Raw genomic sequence first — 19,876 nt, forward strand, 5'->3', positions numbered from 1 at the left:
GGAACACTGCATTTTGAGTTATTTTGCAAAAAATGCCATTGTCATCATTGGTAATTGTGTTTAATAAAATCCAGATTACGATATAATTGTTGAGGAATAAAAAAAATCCTATAGACTGCCAATTATATCGACTATTGAGAGGGGAAAAAGAACAAAAACAGTATATGCATAATAATTTGGAACACAGTGTAATAATACTACTACTTAATCAATCACAATCATCCTAAAGGTGATTTTACAGAGGTGAACATGCTGTACATACATCCGCACTGTCCGTCTTTCACAGTAAAAATATGGAAGGTAAATGCACGTTAAAAAGCTGAGTTGAGCACTGTAACGAGCACAGTGTCCCAAACATCCTTTCTTTTCTCATCATGTTTTCGTGATCATGCAACAGGTCGAGAGAGAGAAGCAGAGTTTGTGTAAACGGTAGACGGGAAGAAAAGAGATGTGTTTGTTTGTGCCTCACCTGAAGTCTGGGATGCCTGCTGAGGTGCTGATTCCTGCTCCGGAGTGAACCACCAAGTACTGAGATTCTTTAATCAACTGAGCGAGGGTTTCCACCTTCACCTTTATCTCCTCTGGATTATCAAACACCTGCCACAGAACGGAAAACATCAGTTTTAATTAAAGAACCAAAGATTGAGAAGGGATGCTTTCAGTATTTTATCTACACAGGAGCGAGTGACATGTTGAGATGTTCAACTCACACAGGTTCAACAACTGAAGCAAAAAAAATAAATAAAAAATTGTGCAACTGGTGTGTCTTTAAAGTTGGGTAACTTTTAAAGGTCCTCGACACTTCACACATTCTGTCATTTCCTGTTTATGTTTATTTTAATGTCACGTGTGTATTACTAACTGAGCAGAGCTTTTGTTAAACATGTAACAGCTCTGGGGAGAGAATTAGAAAGTCTACAACAGAGCTTTAACAGAGAGGATGACATTATGTATATAGTGTATTTACTCCATCAGTGTGCACTTTCGATGTTCTGGTACCTTCTTAATACTATTCTACTTTCCAGAGTAAAATATTGCACCGGCCCTTCACTCATCCACATTTTCTGATTGCTGGAGTTACTGTTTTTAGCCCCTAGCTTGTACTTCTCTTCTCCCTATAACTGGGGACACATGCTACAGGCAACAATAAACACATATGTACACTATAGGGTCGAATGAATACAGAATTGCTTGCATTTAAATGACCCTACTATTGAGAGAGTAATTAGATATTACAGCAGCAGGACAAAACAACAGTAAATAACGATAATAGAAAACTGTGAATGTCTTAACAAAGACTAATAACATTACTTCAGTACTTCCTGTCGTTACCTAACGTTTCCATTGTTTTACTTATCATGGACTATTTGTAAATTGAGTTATTTCAACTCTCTTCTCCACCCAGACATCATTAAACCGAACATGAAGCAGCTATCCTCGGCTAACCTGCTAGCAGTGGATCAGACACTCACTATCTTTATATGGTTTTATACACAATAAATACATTTTACCTCCGGGAGTCCGCAAACGCCTTTGTCTGCGTACGGCGAGAGCCCGGCTGCATAATTCACAGACATGGTTGTTGTTGTTGTTGTTGTTGTTAGTGTCGCTGTCTTTATTGTTTTCTTGATAAAAAGACAAATCTCACAGGCGCGTTTTAACCGACGTCATCTCTGGGTGACGACATATGCTGCATTCACGGACACAGGGAAAATTGTACTTTACGCTATCACCACCCCTTTGTTTCGATAAACAAACCTCTTGTTTACACATAGATAACGTTATAGCTCATTGACAGTATAAATGTAACGGCGCCCAGCAGACTTTAGGGTGTCGTCTTTTATTGAATTTATGATAAAATATCGCACGTTAACGTTATTTTGTTGGATTAGCTTCCAAGTTTATTTAAATGCGTATCAGGAAACCCGGTGCGATGCCTCTGCCCACCAAGGTAACACAGCTTCTGAAAGTAAACAAAGCAGCACCATTTTGAGCTTTTGTACACTCTTGGTGAACTGTGTTACTGCGACGCTTCAGTGCTTGAGGTGGACATTTATATTAGGCAAATCAAACTAAGTCTACAAAACAATTTGATCATGACCAAAAGCAGGTATTTATGCTCAGGTGGTTGCTGCTTTGAGCTGTGAAGCTAATTCCCGATATTCCCGTGTGACATGAAGGCAGCACGCTGTGTTCATGGAGTAATGCTTTCCTGTCATCAGTGGTTTCCTACATTATATAGACGGAAAATACAAACTATTAACAACAACCAGGATAAAAGAAAGCTCAAATACAGATTTATATCAGAAGATCTACAAATAGACAGTTTTAAGAACAATAAAATCCAAGGTGATTATGTTTTTAAATTATTTTAAGATGTATTTCCTACCTGTAACAGTAAATATTAAGTGAAACCTGTAATAACACGCTATACCAAAGAGGTAAATTAAGTGGTAAATGTCACATCAATTACTGCAAGCATTTTTTTCCCAATAAATCTTTATTTTTCAGTTTTAAATAGCCAGAAATAAAAAATAAAGACAGGTGAATAGAACAATAAGGTCATCATCCATACAGCTACATGTGCATATCAGTTATGGTTCCTGTTAAAGCTGTAAAGCAACTCTGAAGACCACCTAAAAGAGGAAAATAGTTGCTTGTCTTAACGGTTTTGTCGTATTGTAATTCATTATCCTGAGATATTCAGTATGAAGTGCCAATTTGAGTAAATGAAACAATCAATATTGCTGATGCAGAAATACACAAAGAGGACACCCATGCACTCTGAAAATCATATCAAAACCCATCCCACTCTCCACTGACTCAAAGGATAGAAATGAAAATAAAACATGGCGGCCTTGTTCTCTTTCACCTCCAGGGCTGAAATACGTTGAAAAACCTGACTGATACTGCAACAACACCTTTTGACAGACATTTTTTCCCCTACAGAAGCTTTTTTTTTTTTTTTTTTTTTGCCAATCAAACCTAAAAATCTCATCACGTTAATCATTCTAAATTGCCGGTCTAACCAAAGAAAGAGGCTAAAATAACAAAGCTCACAAGAGAGCAAATAAAGACAAGAATACAGCAAACAGTCAAAATGTTTTCGGCTTTCTTTTACACTGCTTTAGATCTTTGGCTCCGTCAGACCTCTCAGAGAGAAAACCTGAGGAGAGATACAAATCTGATCAGTAATTAGAAAACACTTGGTCATCCTACACGACTCTTAAATCTGAGCTACTTCAAACAACAACCCCACACTCAAAATGACAGAGAAAACACATCCAACAGTAACCAGAAGAAACACAGCAAAGATCAATTTCATGGTGCCAAAAATGTTCACGAGGATTTCACCCACTGACTCAGCTTGCCAGCCAGTCCTCCAGATACAAAGTTCTCTGGGATCTCCATCGACACAAGTCTCTCATCAGCGAGCTGAAAGCAGATCATGATGTCGGTAAACAGTCCACCAGTAAAAGAGACCAAAAAAAAAAAACCTTCGAAGATGTTCTGGCATGCACAAGAACTTTGAAAGACATCGTCCTGTGACATCCCGTCTTATCGGAGCGAGACAGATTTTAAAACTTGGAAATGTCTGAGTCGTATTTGCAGTAGACTGCTCAACACAACCCGGCTACTTGAAGTCCTCAATCTTCTGTCAGTCATTGAGACCAACTACTGGTGAGCAACATCCAGTTACAATTAGGGAAATAAAGATATGCAAGAGAGAGACTTAGCAAAGTTTGGAAGTGTTTGCACCAGTGCAAATGTTGCTATTGTTAACAGTGGCACTAACCCCATGATACCATATACTGTACAGGGGACTGAACAACTCAGTAGGATTAAGTAATAGTTGAAGTTATTCTCTCAAAGTAAGGTTTTAGGTGATAATGTAACTGTTGATGAAAACTGAAGAAACTGGTGAATTTTGTGCTGGTGCAAATCTTACCAGGTCTGACCCTTCCACAACGGTGCATCGACTTTAAACCTCTGACAGAGAAATCAGAGGCTCAGGAAAAAAACTGCTCTTTTCATTGGTTTAGAAGTGGGAAGCTTCAAATCTTTCTCGGGTTGTTGACCTAGAATATCTGGCAACCCAGACAGAAAAAGGGGGTAGAGCACGTCAGCTAGATTGGGAATGCTGTTGAAAAGCCCGTCACGACTCCTCGTTGCCTGAGTCGTCCTCATCGTAGCAGCAGTCGCCGTCCCCGTCCTCCACGTCGTCGTCATCGTAGTAATAGTCATAGAAGAGGTCGGAGCCCTCGTCGGGGGCCGGGGCGCGTGTGCGGATGCAGTACTCGGCCAGCGTGGTGGGCACCTTCACGCCGTCGCGCTCAGCTTCCGCCTTGGTGGCCAATACCTGTTTCCTGAGGGAGATAGAATATGAATGATGAGTCAGGGCTGACACTTGGAAAAGAGGCTCTTGAAATGTGGTTTACTGTCGTAAGAAACAAAAGTAATAATCGTGATCAAGTTTGACTGTTTACCTGATGATCTCCACGTATTCCCGGTCCTTGCCCTTGCTGTCCCTCCATTTGCGGTACATGACGGAGGCATCCACGTTGGCAGGAGAGAAGGTGTTGGGTTCATTCAGCAGCGAGATCACACTAAGCAAAATAGTCCTGGAAGCAAACACAAAATGTGAGTGGCAAGTGTTAAAACTAATGCACAAGAAAATACCATACAGAAATTAAATAAAAGGATATAAACACATTAATTATTTATTTGTTGTTTTAATTTTTTATTTATTATTCCATTTATATGGAATATTGAATCTCTCTCCATCATGCCTCTTTAGTGTATTTTACAGTTCAGTCAAGCTGTGCAAATTAGGGCAGCAACCAATGTTTTGCTGACCAACAGCTCAAAATTATTAACGATGTGAAGTCAAACAAAACAAATAAATATATCAATCAGAATTAAGTTTTAATGCTTGCAGTGTGAACGTCTAATTAAATCCTCCCTCTTGTTTGTGAACATTAGAAACACTTCTTGAAGTCTGGGTCAACACCACAGTAGTACAGTACAAACTCAAAAATAAACAGTTTAATCAATACCACTCGGACAGTGTCAATAACACTGAACATTACTTATCTTTATAAAAAGGAAGAATTTATATCATTATTTAATTTAATTTATGGCTCAGCTGTTGTATTGGATTGCATTAGATTTAAAGTAATAAAGTTAAGTGGCCATTGAGTGTGCCGGAGCCATAGTTGTGCTTCTAGATGGTGAAAATTGCTGTCTAGAGAGAAGTAACACATTTTCAACTGTGTTATAATTATTGTATTAAATGTAGAATTTACTAATATCAACATCAGTTCTGTTGCACAGTGTAAATGTGGATAGTGCATCTGCGGTGGACATTTTGACTTGTAATAGCAGGAAAAGCCCCGTTAACATGAATCAACACGGAACAGCAGAGCTCTGGAACTGGAACACCTACATGGAGCGCAGCCATTGTTAATGTCATTAGTTCCGCCTGTGCTGGTTGCTATGGCGAGTCAAAAAGGCAGCAGCAAAAAAATAAAAAAAATAAATCAATAACCCACAACTTTATTAACAAGGAGGCTGAAAGAAATAAGAAATGATCACAAATGCAATTAATTCACATAGATGCCAAGTCCCATGTATTTGTATGCTACTTCATAAAAAATAAAAAATAAAATTTTTTTTAAACTTGTTTAATTTTGGTCTTTTAAAAATGCAAATTTATCGTAATGTCGACACACTATATAGGAATACTTTTAAAATACATTTTTAATTACAAAAATGTATTTATAAAGGTTGATCTCATTCTGTTTGTGACCAAGTACGGTATTAAGAGGGATCAGTTAAGGTGCAGCTTTTATTTTTAGCAGTGAGGGCAAATTCCCTGCTGCAGTGCAAGAAAATGTGCTCTGACACAAATAAACAATACAGCAAACAGCTGAAATATTTAATTTTTACACCAAGTGGTGATGCCCACGGTGGGAAATTTAGTACCAGCCACATGTTAAATGGTGAAAATATTTTAAAGTGACACAAAATAATTACTTACTATTGAGTGGCTGGTGAATTTAACCATTTATCTGTTAGAGGCTGATGTTCACATTTAAAGCCTACACATTGTGTAGTAATTATTGCACAACAAACCAACATATAAAGAGGCAGATGCCCAATGCCAACACTGAACAAAAAACAGACACGTGTTGCTGAATACTCAATGCTAGTTTCTGGGAACTCTCAGAAGAGAATGGACATTTATCTTCAGTACTCCACTGAAGATAAATGTCATGTGATAAGCGTATGAGCCAGGTCACTCATTGAAGTGGCTGAGAGAATACAAAGAAGGGAGGTTCCCAGAAAGGAGAGACATATGGGGGGAGATAATGAGGGAGACTGCTAACCGGACATTCTGGGTGGGATTCCATCTCTCTGAAGGCAGCTCTCCGCTCTGTGGGTCGTCCACCGGAGGGTGCAATATAGAAATGCACACATCTCCATTCTAAAAACAAAGGAAAGCAACTATTTAACCACGAGATGCATCATAACCACCAAAAGACCAAACAAGATCAAATACAGCGACGTGGAAATAAAAAGGTGTTTAATATTATGAGACAGAATCAGGGTGTTTTATACTCCACCTCGTAGATGTTGGGGTGCCACATCTTGGTGAGGAACCGGAAGGCAGGTGGGGAGTATGGGTAGTCTATGGGGAACTTGATCCGAGCCTGGGACACAAAACAGGTCTTTACAAAACAGGTCTTTACATGTGGCCGTGCACTAGAATCACTACAATATACTGTATGACATATTTATAGTGACCGAAATATCAATCATTTAATATTGTGTGGTCATGCAAGTAGTGCAGTAAATGATACTTCTAGTGTAGATTACGCACCAAAATAGATTGTGCTCAAAATATATAATAGCTTTAGAGTGACTCTGCATCACACAACTGTTTAACCAGATGTGCCAAAGACGATTTGGTTATTCTACAGTATTCTTACCTTAAAATATCCCCCTTCATAGTGAGTGTTTGGGGGTCCGAAAATGGCCACTTCCCAGTTGTACATGTCAGCCTCATCCACCAGTGTTATTTTGAATCCCTCGACAGGCTGCTCCTGGAGGCTCTTCATTTCCAACATGAGTGCTTTCTGTGAGCTGGCTACATGAGAGTGGTCGTGTTGCGCCATAACGGACTAGGTAGCTTTCAAGATTATCTGCAGGAGACAGCTGACAGAGTTAGCCTAACTAGCCAAACGACCTACTGACACTGAAAAACAACTTGTGTGTTTTCGATGTTCGGAGACAATGAAACAGGCCGAACCAGCCGGGGCTGCGCGCAAGTCAAACAAAAGGTTTACGATGATTTATCCCCCTAGAATCTGATGAATTATTTGCCGATGTCAACACTCAGAAAGTGGTGAACTGAGCAGACCATTGTGGCTGACCAGCGACTCGAGCTTTAGTTGATCTAGCTGGCAGGTCAGCCACGGATATAAGCCGTAATCTACTGCTAGCTGCTGGCTAAAGTGAGATAGCTAACAAGCTCTACCTTACCGAGAGGCTGAAGCCGAGTTTACCGCGGCGGGAACAGTTTCTGTCTCCCTAACAGAGAGAGAGACAGATTAAAACACAACGTTAGAGCTGAAGCGCTTTCAAACACAAACTGTACCGATAATGCTCAGAAACGTAGTTGATATCGCCCTGAAAGAAGCCCTGGTAAAGAAGAATGTTGCTCAAAGAAGTCCCCCTCTCTCTTCAACACAGGCAGCGGCGCCCGGTGTGCTCTGGGATTTGTAGTCCTGTTTTCACCTATAAACATCGCTTTTAACCTCGAAAGCAACCACGAAGCCACACAATAACGTACACAACATTGTGGTTATATGACGGAAAAAGTTAACGAGGTTAATGGGCTGAGCTGCGGCCATTATTCTCTGAACTGTTTATTTAAAAGTGAATTCAGAAAACTACGTTTTCCAGTTGCCTGACGTCACGAAAACACGAATGTTGTTTGTGTTTCTGAAAAACATCCCTGACCTATTTTCTCTCTCAGATTATTTGAACATAAAAACACATTTATATCGTGTTAATTTGATTCAGGGGGTTCTGTGTGCTATTAAAAACACGGAGGGGATTTATTTGTACTTTTTAAAAAATGACTTTATTTATTTCCTCGATATAGACACTCGTGACGTCTACAATACGCGCCATTTAGTAGAAAGTCCCTTGAAGATGTCTTGATGCTGCCTGAGTAATTCATTTTGAAACCAGACAACGTAGCGCATTGTTTTGATATCTGTAAGTGTTTCTAGAGGCCGACATGAATGTTTATTAGCTTATTAAACATTATACAAATACACATACAATACACATACTTTACAACGCGAGGACCGCATAACGTCTTCTTTCCTACGTCTTATTTACGCGTCAGGGTGCACGTCGGACCCCGCATTGGCAGAAAGTTCGTGATGGGTTCGAAATCACGACGTCGTTCCCGCTCCAAGTCCAGAAGTCGGAGCCGGGATCGGCGGAACAGGTCCAGAGTGAGCCGGTCTCGATCCCCGGACGACAACAGAGGCCGCAGTCGGTCCGCGGACAAGAAAAGAGCCGCCCGTGGACGGGGACGGTCGGGCAGCAGGGAGTCCAGCGACGGCTCCCCGGGACGGAGACGGCCTCAACACAGGGACCGTGCAGGTTCCCGGAGCGGCTCGGAGAGCGACCGGAGGCGAGGAGCTCACCGAGCCAGCAGCAGGTCGAGGGGTCGGTCATCGAGGTAACTGTCTGCTGCCTGCTTGTTCGGGTGTTTATGGATCCGACCGGTCCTAACAGCAGTGCTCCATGTGTTTGTGTACTGCTCCATAAGTACAATAATAATAATACAGTCTCCAAACACCTTATATGTTTTATCTGTTCAATGCACTACAATTATACTGCTTATTTAAACATATATTGAATTTTATATTGCTTTTTTTATATGTCTAGGTTGTTCTCTTTACTTATTGTGTTGTTACTGTGTGTAATGCTGCTGCTACACTGCAGTTTCCCAGCTTGGGATCAATAAAATCTACTTCTTATCTATCTGTCTATCTATCCTATCTATCTATCTATCTATCTAAGTAGCGTCAGTGCCCGTGCATCTGCATGTCGTATAGAGGATATGTGGACTGTAAGCTGAACCATGTCTTCCATTAAATCCTACTGACTGAGAGTAAATAAGAAATGTGTTCCTTTAGTTTACATGTTTACCCATCCAGGAGCAAAAATGTACTAAATTAATATGTTTTCTGCTTCAGCTCTGATTCAGATGATCCCAAAGTGAGAAGGAGGAGGAAGGAAAAGGAGAACAAGAGAGGAACATCTGGAGATGGGAGAAGGGGAAGGTCCCAGCACAGCTCCGACTCCCGTGATGGAAGCAGCGACAGAGAAAGGAGGAGACGGACAAGTCCTGACAGAGGGAGCCCGGTCAGAGACAGACAGAGGATGGAGCGAGACCGAGACGGAGACAGAGAGAGGTGGAAGAGCAACAGCAGAGACCGGGAGAGAAAAGGAGACCGAGACAAAAGCAGAGAGCGAAAGAAGATGAGTGAAGATCGGGAGGAAGGGAGGAGCGCGAGGAGCAGAGAGAGGGCCGCCAGAGACCGAGGCAGGCAGTGCTCCAGTTCACCCGAGTCGTCTGACAGCTCAGGGTCTGATCGCGGAAGACGTGAGGTCAAAGAAAAGGAGGAAAAGAAAAAACAGAAAGACATGCTGAAAGCTCTGGAGACGCCGGAAGAGAAGAGGGCCAGGAGGCTGGCGAAGAAGGAAGCAAAGGAGAAGAAGAGAAGAGAGAAGATGGGCTGGAGTGAGGAGTACATGGGTTACACCAACGCAGACAATCCCTTCGGTGACAACAACCTGTTGGGCACCTTCAAGTGGCAGAAGGTGAATAAAGGAGCAGTTTTAAACATTTGATACATTTTTTATTATAAACTGTATTTCCTGTCACAACCTGACTCTGAATATCGTCGCTCATCTTGTTGTTTTTTTTGTGTGTATTTTCTTTCAGGCGTTGGATAAAAAAGGCATCGGCCATCTCGGAGAAAAAGATCTTAAAGATCGGAACAAGTGTATCCAGGAGGAAAACCGCAGAGAGCTGCAGAAGGTATGAGCCGTGGGGTCGTTTTTTATTTTTTATCTGTGGCAGTATAACGTCACCAGAGTTGAGTGAGTAACAGCCTCTTCATTTACACGTTGTGCATTAAGGTAAAACAGCTGCGACTGGAGAGGGAACGAGAAAAGGCCATGAGAGAGACGGAGCTGGAGATGCTGCAGAGAGAGAAGGAGGCCGAGCATTTCAAGACCTGGGCTGAACAGGAAGACAACTTCCACCTGCATCAGGCCAAACTAAGGTGGGTGTGCATCAACAATAACTGATTAAATCTAATTAGCAGCTTCCCCTTTTTCATGTCACAGAGGATTCCTGTTGCTGTGTGATTTTATTTCATCACAGTTCCAGTTAAAGGTCCAGTGTGGAAGAATCTGCTGGCAGAAATTGATGTTTTTAGTAGAATGAAAATAAGAATTGTTGTGTTTTTGTTACCTTAGAATGAGTTTTTATCTACAGAGGTCGCTATGTTGAACTGCCATGGTCCTACAGTAGCCCAGAATGGACAAACACTGGCTCTGCAACTTCACCGCCAGCTGCCACTAAATCCAACTGGTCCTTTTAATTTCCAGACGCTTTCTCACAATATTGTGCGTGCTGTTTTCAGGTCTAAGATTAGAATACGTGATGGCCGTGCCAAGCCCATCGATCTGTTGGCGAAGTACATCAGCGCAGAGGATGACGATCTTGCTGTGGAGATGCACGAGCCTTACACCTTTCTCAACGGACTGACGGTCACCGACATGGATGACCTGCTGGAGGACATTAAGGTGCGTGGTTATGTTTTAAGTGTGAACGTTGTTTGACCATCTTAGAATAGCTCTAACCGTACAGGATTCATTTTATAGTGGAGATGTAGTAATGTAATAAGAAGTAAGAGGAACTTAAACATTGCAGCCTCATTTAACTCTTAATAAATGTGTGTTTATAATCAATGCATCCATCCAGTATGCCTGTTTTGAATCTGGACCAATACAGTTAAGCACCAATAATCCCAGGCCTCATGTTACCATTAAATCGATTCTGACGACGCATACGGAAGATATATCTGCTAATAGAGAGCACTGGTATCGGATCGGTTCATGTTATCAGCAGATAGCCTGAATTAAAGTATTGGGGTGAATGCTTAAAATATCCAGTAAATAGGAACTTACATAAAACTCACGTTTAAAATGTTTTTGTTGAAATGAACAAACTCAAGTTCGTGATTTTATGGCATCACTTTTTTTTTTGCAATTTAACCACCCGCTGTCTGAGTTTGGTAATCACCTCATTGTGAGATGATGAGTTGTGCAAGTTCAAGTCACTGTATGTAGAGAAGTTGTGTGATTATAGCGTCTTTCAAAATATTTTTAAGTGGTTATTTTATAAAAAAAATTGGACATTCACACTGACATTCGGAGTAGTATAGTCTGTTTCCTTTTAACAGGTTCATCTTTTTTTATGTGTTCTTCTTTCAATCGCCACTGGGGGGCAGCAAATTCAAAATCTTCAAAAAGTATTGGTTCTGGAGTAATTAAAATAATTGTTTGATTTAACGTATCCATTTAGAAATAAAATCAATAAGGACCATAAAACGTGTTACATTATGGTCATACGCTAACCCAACATTAATCTTGAATGATCACTAAGCCCAAAGTGTGAACTAATTAGAAATGTTTGTCAGATTGACTCTTAACATGATGATTATTTCTCACCTTCTGTCCTTCAAATGAACTCCATGTGTATACGGTTACTGTATGAGTGTTGTCGTCCCGGTAGGTGTACATGGAGTTGGAACAAGGGAAAAACGTGGATTTCTGGAGAGACATGACGACAATCACCGAGGACGAGATCAGCAAACTACGAAAACTGGAGGCCTCTGGGAAAGGACCAGGTACATGATTATTCCCTGTCAAACACTAACTGTATGAGCAACAGGAAGCTGCGTTCAACCTAATTTCTCCGCTTTATGTTCAACGCAATCTTGTAAATTCCCAGGCGACCGTCGTGAGGGCATCAACACAGCCGTGAGCACTGATGTACAGACGGTGTTCAAAGGAAAGACGTACAGCCAGTTGCAGGCACTGCACCTGAACATCGAGACGAAGATTCGGGCCGGAGGGTCCAATCTTGATATCGGTTACTGGGAGAGTCTCCTGCAGCAAGTCAGAGTCTACATGGCCAGAGCAAGGTACGAATCTGGAGTTACTATGCTTCAATAATTTATCAGCCTGATTTTTGAATGCAATCTCAGCATGTACCCAACCAAATCAGCTTCAGTAGAGGTTAGCTGGATGGTTAATAATTAACCTGGATAGACGGTGGAAATGGGTGTCTAAAACTACTGTTGTGTGTCCCAGGTTGAGAGAGCGACACCAAGATGTGCTGCGTCAGAAGCTGTTCAAGCTGAAACAGGAACAAGGAGTGGAGAGTGAACCATTGTTCCCCATCATCAAAGAGGAAATGAGGAGTGATGATGATGAGTAAGTTACTTTTAAGCCACACACACGACACACATCCTTAAAACACACCTGGTGTTCAGTCAGTTTACGTGACATTCAGTTCACCTCTGTTTATTTTCAGGATGTGTATTATAACCTCAAACAATGTATAAAAAACCCAAATGTTTTTGTAACATCAGGGAGAGAACAGAAGAGCAAACCAGGGCGAAAACAACCGAAGAGTCTGGCCAGTCTTCGTCCTCCACAAAATACAGAAACAGAGAAACACAAGAGGACGGAGAGGAGGCGGGTCCGTCAACATCCACCGCAGGAAATCAAGATGGCGACAAGAAGGACGAAGAGGAGAAGGGCGAAGTGGTGGAGGCCGTGTTGACGGAGGAGGATTTGATCCAGCAGAGCCAGGCGGAGTACGACTCTGGTCGCTACAGTCCCACGCTGCTCACGTCGTCCGAGCTGCCGCTGGACTCGCACACGACCACACCGGAAGAGGACATCCACAGGCTGCAGCTAGCACGCAGGCAGCTACAAGTCACAGGTACGAGTTCATCCTCAGCTCTCCAAATGTTGATCAAGCCAATCTTTGGTGTGTGGATTTGTAAATACGTGACGCATATTTCTCCCCAAGACGCTCACTGTTGCTTCTTTGACTTCTGTATCAGGTGACGCCAGCGAAAGCGCCGAGGACGCCTTCGTACGTCGTGCCAGAGAGGGCATGGGCAACGACGAGGCCCAGTTCAGCGTGGAGTTTCCCGTCACAGGGAAGATGTACCTGTGGGCGGACAAATACCGTCCGAGGAAACCCCGCTTCTTCAACAGGGTCCACACAGGCTTCGAGTGGAACAAATACAATCAAACCCATTATGACTTCGACAACCCTCCGCCCAAGATCGTCCAGGGTTACAAGTTCAACATCTTCTACCCGGACCTGATTGACAAGCGCTCCACCCCACAGTACTTCCTCGAGCCCAGTCCAGACAACAAGGACTTTGGGATTTTAAGGTTCCATGCAGGCCCTCCATACGAGGACATTGCCTTTAAGATAGTGAACAGGGAGTGGGAGTACTCTCACCGACACGGCTTCCGCTGTCAGTTCGCCAACGGGATCTTCCAGCTGTGGTTCCACTTCAAGCGGTACCGCTACAGGAGATAGAGGGCCACACACCGAGATGGACCAAGAGCCCATACACTTGAGTAGCTCAAAATCCCCCACTGGGTTTTAAGCACACACTGTATATTATTATAGGCAGTGGGGTTAATGTGCTTTGTTGTATTGTTTGCAGCTGCTTTTACACCAAAAAGCAGTTAGTAAAGCTTGAAATCCCTCTGTATTGTTGTCTGGAAAAGTAAATTGTAATGTCTGAAATTGACACATTAAAGGTTTTTTTTTCCACTTTTTACTGTTTGCAATCTGCTGCTGGTTTATGGTTTTTTGTTTCCCGTGAACAGCAATTTAAAACAATTTCAGAGTTACAGAGTTAAAACATTGAACATTTGAAAGTTCGGTCTACAGACAGACTATCTTCAAAAACCCAACTGTCATACACAAAAGCACAAAGAGGATTGATAAGTACAGGTCCCTCCACATCTGTTCTTCACATTCTTGGCAAGTCCAGTCATGCTGAAAAGTAGTAAACCCTGCTGGCTCGATTTGGATACACTGGAGCAAAACAAGGACCAGGTAGAAACGGTTTATTATAATAAAACTAAATGTTTGCAGCTAGTGGTTAGAATTGAAATGGCTCAATTTTAGTTATTGTACATTCCTTGTGAAAATCATACCAGTCTGTATAGATAAGATATTTCAATCTAAATCATCAATTAGTAGGAAACTAAAATATACTTTCAAATGCACAAACAATTATAGTAAAACAAAAACAGTAAAGCAGAAATTCAAGTGTCTCATTATTTTGGTGTGTCCAACTGTGCTCGACTGTTTATAGTCTCTGAATTCAAAGTTTCAACCATATGGAAAGTATTTAAACTCATTGTAAACGTCCCATATGTTGAACGGAACAGCTCTGAATTCATTCTCAAATTTCGGACTCATCATCAATAAACTGCAGAGATGGAAGATTAACTTTTGGGGCATCATTGTCCTCTGCAGCACTGAATGCTGCCTCTCCTCCGGTGTGGTTGTTATTGCTGGTGCCGTTGTCTGTTCCTGACACCAGGGGCTTGTCCTCTGCCAGGGCAGGCCTTGGTGCCTCTTGGTAGGTCACGCTGGAGTTCAGACCCCCCTGGTCCTGGGGTTGTTCTTGGTTCTTTCTGCAGTTCCAAGGAAGCGGTATGTGGCCTTTGTAAAAATTCCAGGCCAAAAGGACAAGAAGACCAACTACGAGGAGCCCAACGACAGCCTGCAGTCCAGTCACAGAGGGGCCATCCCTCTGAGCCTGGGGAAAAAGCAGATTCCTATCGCCAGAGCCTGCTGGACCTACGCTAACCTGGTAAATGGCCACAATGGTCTTGTACTCGGCAGCTTTGGAGCTCTCCACAGACAGACAGCGGTACCGACCGATGTCGGTGTTTGAGGCGTTGAGGATAAGCAGTCCGTCTCCGAGATGCTGAACGCGAGGTTCAGAGATCAGAGGGCTGCCGTCCCGTTCCCAGATGATTTTTGCCAGGTTGGAAGGTGAAGGGCAATACAGCTTCAAGTTTCCCCCAGGCCAGATGGACCGATTCAGAGGCTTAACAGGATCTGAAAACAAAACAGAGGTCCCTCACAGATGCGTTTTGATTTTGAAAAACCCACAATCAACCTCAACTATGGTTCTTTGAAGAAGTAGAAAATTGGTTTCATTCTCAATCACAAAAAATAAATATGTATCATATATCATATTATATCAGGTAATAGTGTGCAGTAACTCACCAGCATCTGGGCAGAGAGAGGCATCTCCTTTCTTGACACTTTGGATTAGTTCACTGAAGCAGAAGATACAATAATTGAAGTTTGAAGAGAATAGATATCAACACTACTTGCTCTACATGTCAGGACAAGTGCCTACCTTTGTGAACTTGAAAGGAGAATACATTTCCCAACAACTTTGTCCCAGCCACAGTATGGGTCTCTGGTTAGCACACAGTCCATACAGGATGAGGACCTTCCACAGGTGGCCAGTGGCATCTGTGCTGCTCCAGAGTCAGATCCTGCATAGATCTGACCCTGTACACAATGGATCCATCACTTACAAACACAGTAAGGACATGGGATGTATGTGCTTTACCGTAATATACATGGAAAATACACGTTAGTAGTTATTTAAAAGTAATAAGCCCTTAATTAGGCTGTGATAGAGCTTTAATTTACCGTAACATTAGAGAATTTCATAATCTTGATTGGCTCTGGGAAACGGAAGAGTTGGATTTCTTCGATGATGAACATCTCTCCATCGTAGTTCACCGCTTTCAGCACTGTGCCCTCCTCTATTCATAGAAAAATATAGAAACATACTATATTTACATGCGAATACATGGCCTACTTTCCCCCACTGCTGGTTTCAAGTTTGCAAAAGCAGAAAAGTATACAGAAGTGGCAGTGTGCCGCATGGACCGCACCTGTGCCAATGAACATCACATGGTACTTCTCGCCATCTGCAGCCTGCACTTGGTTGACTATGATGCGTGTGAATGTAGCTCCCCTTCGCACCAGTAGAGGCCTCTCTCCTATTGGCTGGATGGCTTGGTCCATGAGGGGCCTATCTTTGATAAATTGAAGGGTCCGGTCTGGGAGGTCCAGAGTCTGAGTTATGCCCGCTTTACGAGCCTCATTGTCTATGCACTGGCGAGGGAAGAGGGGAAGGAAAGAGAAAAGAGAGAACAACGGAGTCAGGGGACAAAAGGAATCAGCTTCCTGCTGGGCCACTCGTTAAAAAAGGAGTTGCCTTTGAGTTTTGTCTTTGTTTCTAACACACGCACACACACGTTGAATAGTGGGCAGACTCACAGCTCCGGGCCGAGGGACGGGGACATCTCCGCTATACATCACCCACTTAACAAAAGAGGTTTCTACGGGGACTGGGGTCTTGTACTTCCCCTCCGCAAACACTCTGCTGATTTCAGACACACGGTACACACACACTGCAGACAGGTCTGATGTGTCCCTGAAACACACACACACACACACACACACAGAAAATGTGAGCCAAGTGGTGTGCCAAAGACCACTAAAGAGAAACAAACCTTCCTCCTTCTAACACAAACACGTTTGTTAATTCAAAACGTACGACTGTGGTGTGAAGATGGCGTAGAACAAACAGTCCTTCCAGCGCTGCTGGGGCTCACACCAGCGGTAAGTGTCCTGGATAATGTACGGCAGCTGAGACTCCAGCACTGGGCAGTCCATTCTGGCCTTCAGGAAGGATGTCCACTTCTTCTGCAATGTCCTCTGACCTCCAAGATCTCCCTGAGAGAACAGAAAGAGACCATAATGTTACATTGACAATGGGAAAGCACAAAGACAAATGGGATGCACAATCAAACAGCGGAAAGGGCAGAAGGAGCGCAACTGAGGAAGTGCTGTGTGTATGTTATTGTCGTTATGGTAAAGGCAGCTGCAACAAATAAGTGTATGCATGATGAACTCTTTCACCTTGCAGACACGGGCCACACGAGAGACCACCAGTTTGTTGTAGCAGTCGCACTCCACAGCTGTCTCACTGAAGAACAGGTAAACCTTGTCGTCGTCTCCATCCTTGCTCAGCTCGCCCTCTGGCATCTGAGCCATTGAGACAAAGTTGGGCTCTGGCATAGAAAGAAGAAATGGGAATTTTGACTTGAGCTAGTGAGCAAATCATAAAGGTGAGAAAAATGTAGTAAATGTAGCGTCTTACCATTAAGCCAGGAGCTCTTGAACTCAGTACGTATGGAGACAGGAGAGCTGCGCATCAGGACAGGTTCAGAGCCCAGGAAGTTCATTGAGGTGGCTGAGTACAGACGGTTTTCTGGCGGACACATGACAGCGGACACAGAGATACAAATAAAAACACTTTGCTACATTAACCAATCCTCCTCAAGTTCGTATCTGTTCTATAAACACTCCTCACCAAACATGATAGAGGCGTATCTCTGGAAAGGATCAAATGGACACTTCCCTTTGCCATCTTCTCCTTTCTTCTCAAGAGTCAGCTTTCCATCTACATAAGACTGCACAGACAAATATCATTAAATCTTACAGATATCTTATACATGCTATGATTTTCATTTAACAAGCTATACAGCATCAATTTATGCAGTGTGGAATACGAACTGAGATGAGGGAGAACCGTGGCTCTGAATTTGTCTCACCATGTAGTCACACTCGGGATCAAAAGCATTGGTTCCGCACACGTACATCTTGTTATCCTCCGTCTTATGGAGGATCCTGATGTAGTTCTTGCAGTCCGTCTGTAATTGCATTTTAAAAAGCAATGACTCCATCAACTCAATATGTAATATGTTTTAAATAGCAGGAGCTGAAGTGACCCACCTCAGGATCTTTTCCTTTGTTCTTACAATCATCTTCTTGCTTTTGTGTCACTTCCCATTTAACCTGCGTGAAGTGAAAGAAGTGAAAAACTATTTGTTACATCGTTTTTAAATGTTTCTGTTTTTAAACAATACTTGTTTTTCTGTTGTAGAAACGGATAAACAGAACACTTTGGTATTTTTCGTGCCTTTGTGTAACAACTGACAGTGACCTGGGACATTGTGTGATACATGGCCACACTATTAACAATTACAAAAACATACTTTTTATAAAGGAAACAAATCAGTTGGTAAGAAGACAGAAGTAAAGTAAAGGTAAAATGTCCTTGCAAATGTAACTGAAGTGGGGGTAAAACTGTTTAAAGCTGGTTTGGTTTTAGTACGTGTTGAGTAATTTGTAGTGACAGTATAAACTATTATAGTATCTATTATATCTATCTATAGTGACTTTTTCCAACGCTGTTTGTCTCTCAGGCAGCACTCCCTCCCGAACAGTGAGTGAGCTACAAGTGCAGGCCAGAAATCCTGGCACGATACACAAATCTGCTCTTCATTTATTTTCTCTCAGCCCTGGGCCAAGAAATCTCTGATAAGAAATTTCAAAAGTAGACGAACGCTAACAATAAATCAGCGCCGCTCCAAGGCAGGTTTGGCCTTAACTGGATCGTTAACAAAAGGTGTTCTCACTGAAGCAAGTTTCTTGGAGATGTCGTTAAGGTCAAGGGCATATACTGCCTCCCTGGCACCCAGCACTAGCAGGTCCAGATCTTCTCTCAGCAGCATGGTGGAGTAGTTGGACACTCCCTCCTCATGAAAGAGGTGAGCATTGTCCCCTGGAGGCAGAATATAACTGATTAACTCACAAACCAACAGTGATTAACACAAGTTTCACAATGAGTCATGTCAAACTTAAAACCCATATGAGCCAACATGGGTCTGACACATTGTTAGTCAAGGTTACACAAGACAGACAGCAACACTCACTGTGATAGGGCACGGATCTACGGGGGATACAGTCCAGTGGTGAGTCTTCTTCCAGCGTCAAGGCCAGGGGCAGCAGCCAAAAGACACCGAGGGACAGCAGCCAAAAGACACCGAGGGACAGCAGCGGATGCATGGCTCTTTTGTTCAGGCTGAGAGGAATTTAAGCTTTATTGTTTCCCAAACCGTCAGTCATACAGGGGCGAAGACAGCGAGTGGCATCTATGAGGTGATGAGGTCTGTGCTGACTGAAGGGCACTGGCCCCTTTACTGGCCCCGCTCAGCAGGCTGTCCATGATGAGATGGATGGCACACACCAAAGAAACAAAGCCGAGGAGGGCTGAAAGAGACAAGGTTGTATTGGTACATCACAATCAATTCACCAGATGTGAAGACCTGACTGGGCAAAAAACGCTGGAAATATGTACAGCGAATTAAAAAACACCCACCCCCACCCCAAAAAGAAAGAAAGAAAGAAAGAAAAACTAAAGTGTGATGTGAAGAGACACATTTCAGTTTTAAAACAAAGTGAGAGACACAAAGCAGAAGAGTAGAGGAAGAGGCCAGAAAGGGCTAAGAGTGAGCTAAAGTCAGCGCTGCAGTAATTCTGTCAGTGCCATAGTGATGTTAATGCAGGAGCATGAAAGGCATTCAGCGGGGTGCAGGGATGTCAACCTCAGCTCTCCTGCAGCACCAAACACAAGCCTACAATGAGAGATTCACAGAGAGTGCCAAAGGCTGGTGCTCATGAGAGAGGAGCTCTTGCAACAAAGTTTAAAAAAACATGGTGGTTTGGGTGGCTTTTGTAATGCAACAGCAACATGTTCTTCTTCGTCCTGCAGTGCCACCACATCCTGCA

The 19,876-nt window shown here is 42.8% G+C and overlaps 4 protein-coding genes across 5 annotated transcripts in view; 1 reads left to right on the forward strand and 3 right to left on the reverse strand.

Moving 5' to 3' along the window:
- sirt6 (sirtuin 6) overlaps positions 1–1,670 on the reverse strand; it is an 8,854-nt gene extending 7,184 nt beyond the window's left edge. Inside the window, exons 1-2 of the mRNA XM_035670784.1 lie at positions 1,512–1,670; positions 470–597 (exon numbers count right to left, since the gene is read on the reverse strand). Of these exons, the coding sequence (XP_035526677.1) occupies positions 470–597; positions 1,512–1,577 (194 nt within the window). The 5' untranslated portion in view covers positions 1,578–1,670. The remainder of the gene's footprint in view (positions 1–469; positions 598–1,511) is intronic.
- An 811-nt stretch (positions 1,671–2,481) lies between these two features.
- On the reverse strand, positions 2,482–7,772 carry LOC118334591 (ubiquitin-conjugating enzyme E2 R1-like). Its single transcript, XM_035670558.1, has 6 exons — positions 7,661–7,772; positions 6,993–7,205; positions 6,627–6,713; positions 6,390–6,487; positions 4,488–4,622; positions 2,482–4,367 (listed from the first exon to the last, which is right to left on the reverse strand). The coding sequence occupies exons 2-6, from the start codon at positions 7,176–7,178 to the stop codon at positions 4,157–4,159; spliced, it is 717 nt and encodes a 238-aa protein (XP_035526451.1). The 5' UTR covers positions 7,179–7,205; positions 7,661–7,772; the 3' UTR covers positions 2,482–4,156.
- A 634-nt stretch (positions 7,773–8,406) lies between these two features.
- Positions 8,407–13,973, forward strand: cactin. Its single transcript, XM_035670725.1, has 10 exons — positions 8,407–8,761; positions 9,282–9,909; positions 10,034–10,129; positions 10,231–10,376; positions 10,740–10,902; positions 11,894–12,008; positions 12,113–12,305; positions 12,475–12,597; positions 12,756–13,111; positions 13,236–13,973. The coding sequence occupies exons 1-10, from the start codon at positions 8,457–8,459 to the stop codon at positions 13,724–13,726; spliced, it is 2,616 nt and encodes an 871-aa protein (XP_035526618.1). The 5' UTR covers positions 8,407–8,456; the 3' UTR covers positions 13,727–13,973.
- Positions 13,974–13,996: 23 nt separating this feature from the next.
- The window catches only part of sema4e (semaphorin 4e), a 6,812-nt gene continuing 932 nt past the window's right edge, over positions 13,997–19,876 (reverse strand). For both annotated transcript variants that reach the window (XM_035670727.1, XM_035670726.1), the window contains exons 2-15: positions 19,021–19,357; positions 18,724–18,869; positions 18,038–18,100; positions 17,857–17,955; positions 17,616–17,715; positions 17,403–17,513; positions 17,162–17,313; positions 16,797–16,975; positions 16,517–16,673; positions 16,129–16,351; positions 15,881–15,996; positions 15,579–15,736; positions 15,443–15,495; positions 13,997–15,271 (exon numbers count right to left, since the gene is read on the reverse strand). In XM_035670727.1, coding sequence (XP_035526620.1) covers positions 14,607–15,271; positions 15,443–15,495; positions 15,579–15,736; positions 15,881–15,996; positions 16,129–16,351; positions 16,517–16,673; positions 16,797–16,975; positions 17,162–17,313; positions 17,403–17,513; positions 17,616–17,715; positions 17,857–17,955; positions 18,038–18,100; positions 18,724–18,869; positions 19,021–19,153 — 2,355 coding nt within the window. In that variant the 5' untranslated portion in view covers positions 19,154–19,357 and the 3' untranslated portion in view covers positions 13,997–14,606. The remainder of the gene's footprint in view (positions 15,272–15,442; positions 15,496–15,578; positions 15,737–15,880; positions 15,997–16,128; positions 16,352–16,516; positions 16,674–16,796; positions 16,976–17,161; positions 17,314–17,402; positions 17,514–17,615; positions 17,716–17,856; positions 17,956–18,037; positions 18,101–18,723; positions 18,870–19,020; positions 19,358–19,876) is intronic.

This window comes from Morone saxatilis, unplaced genomic scaffold (assembly GCF_004916995.1).
Source record: "Morone saxatilis isolate NCDOM2014 unplaced genomic scaffold, NCSU_SB_2.0 Contig23, whole genome shotgun sequence".
Taxonomy (NCBI): Eukaryota; Metazoa; Chordata; class Actinopteri; family Moronidae; genus Morone; species Morone saxatilis.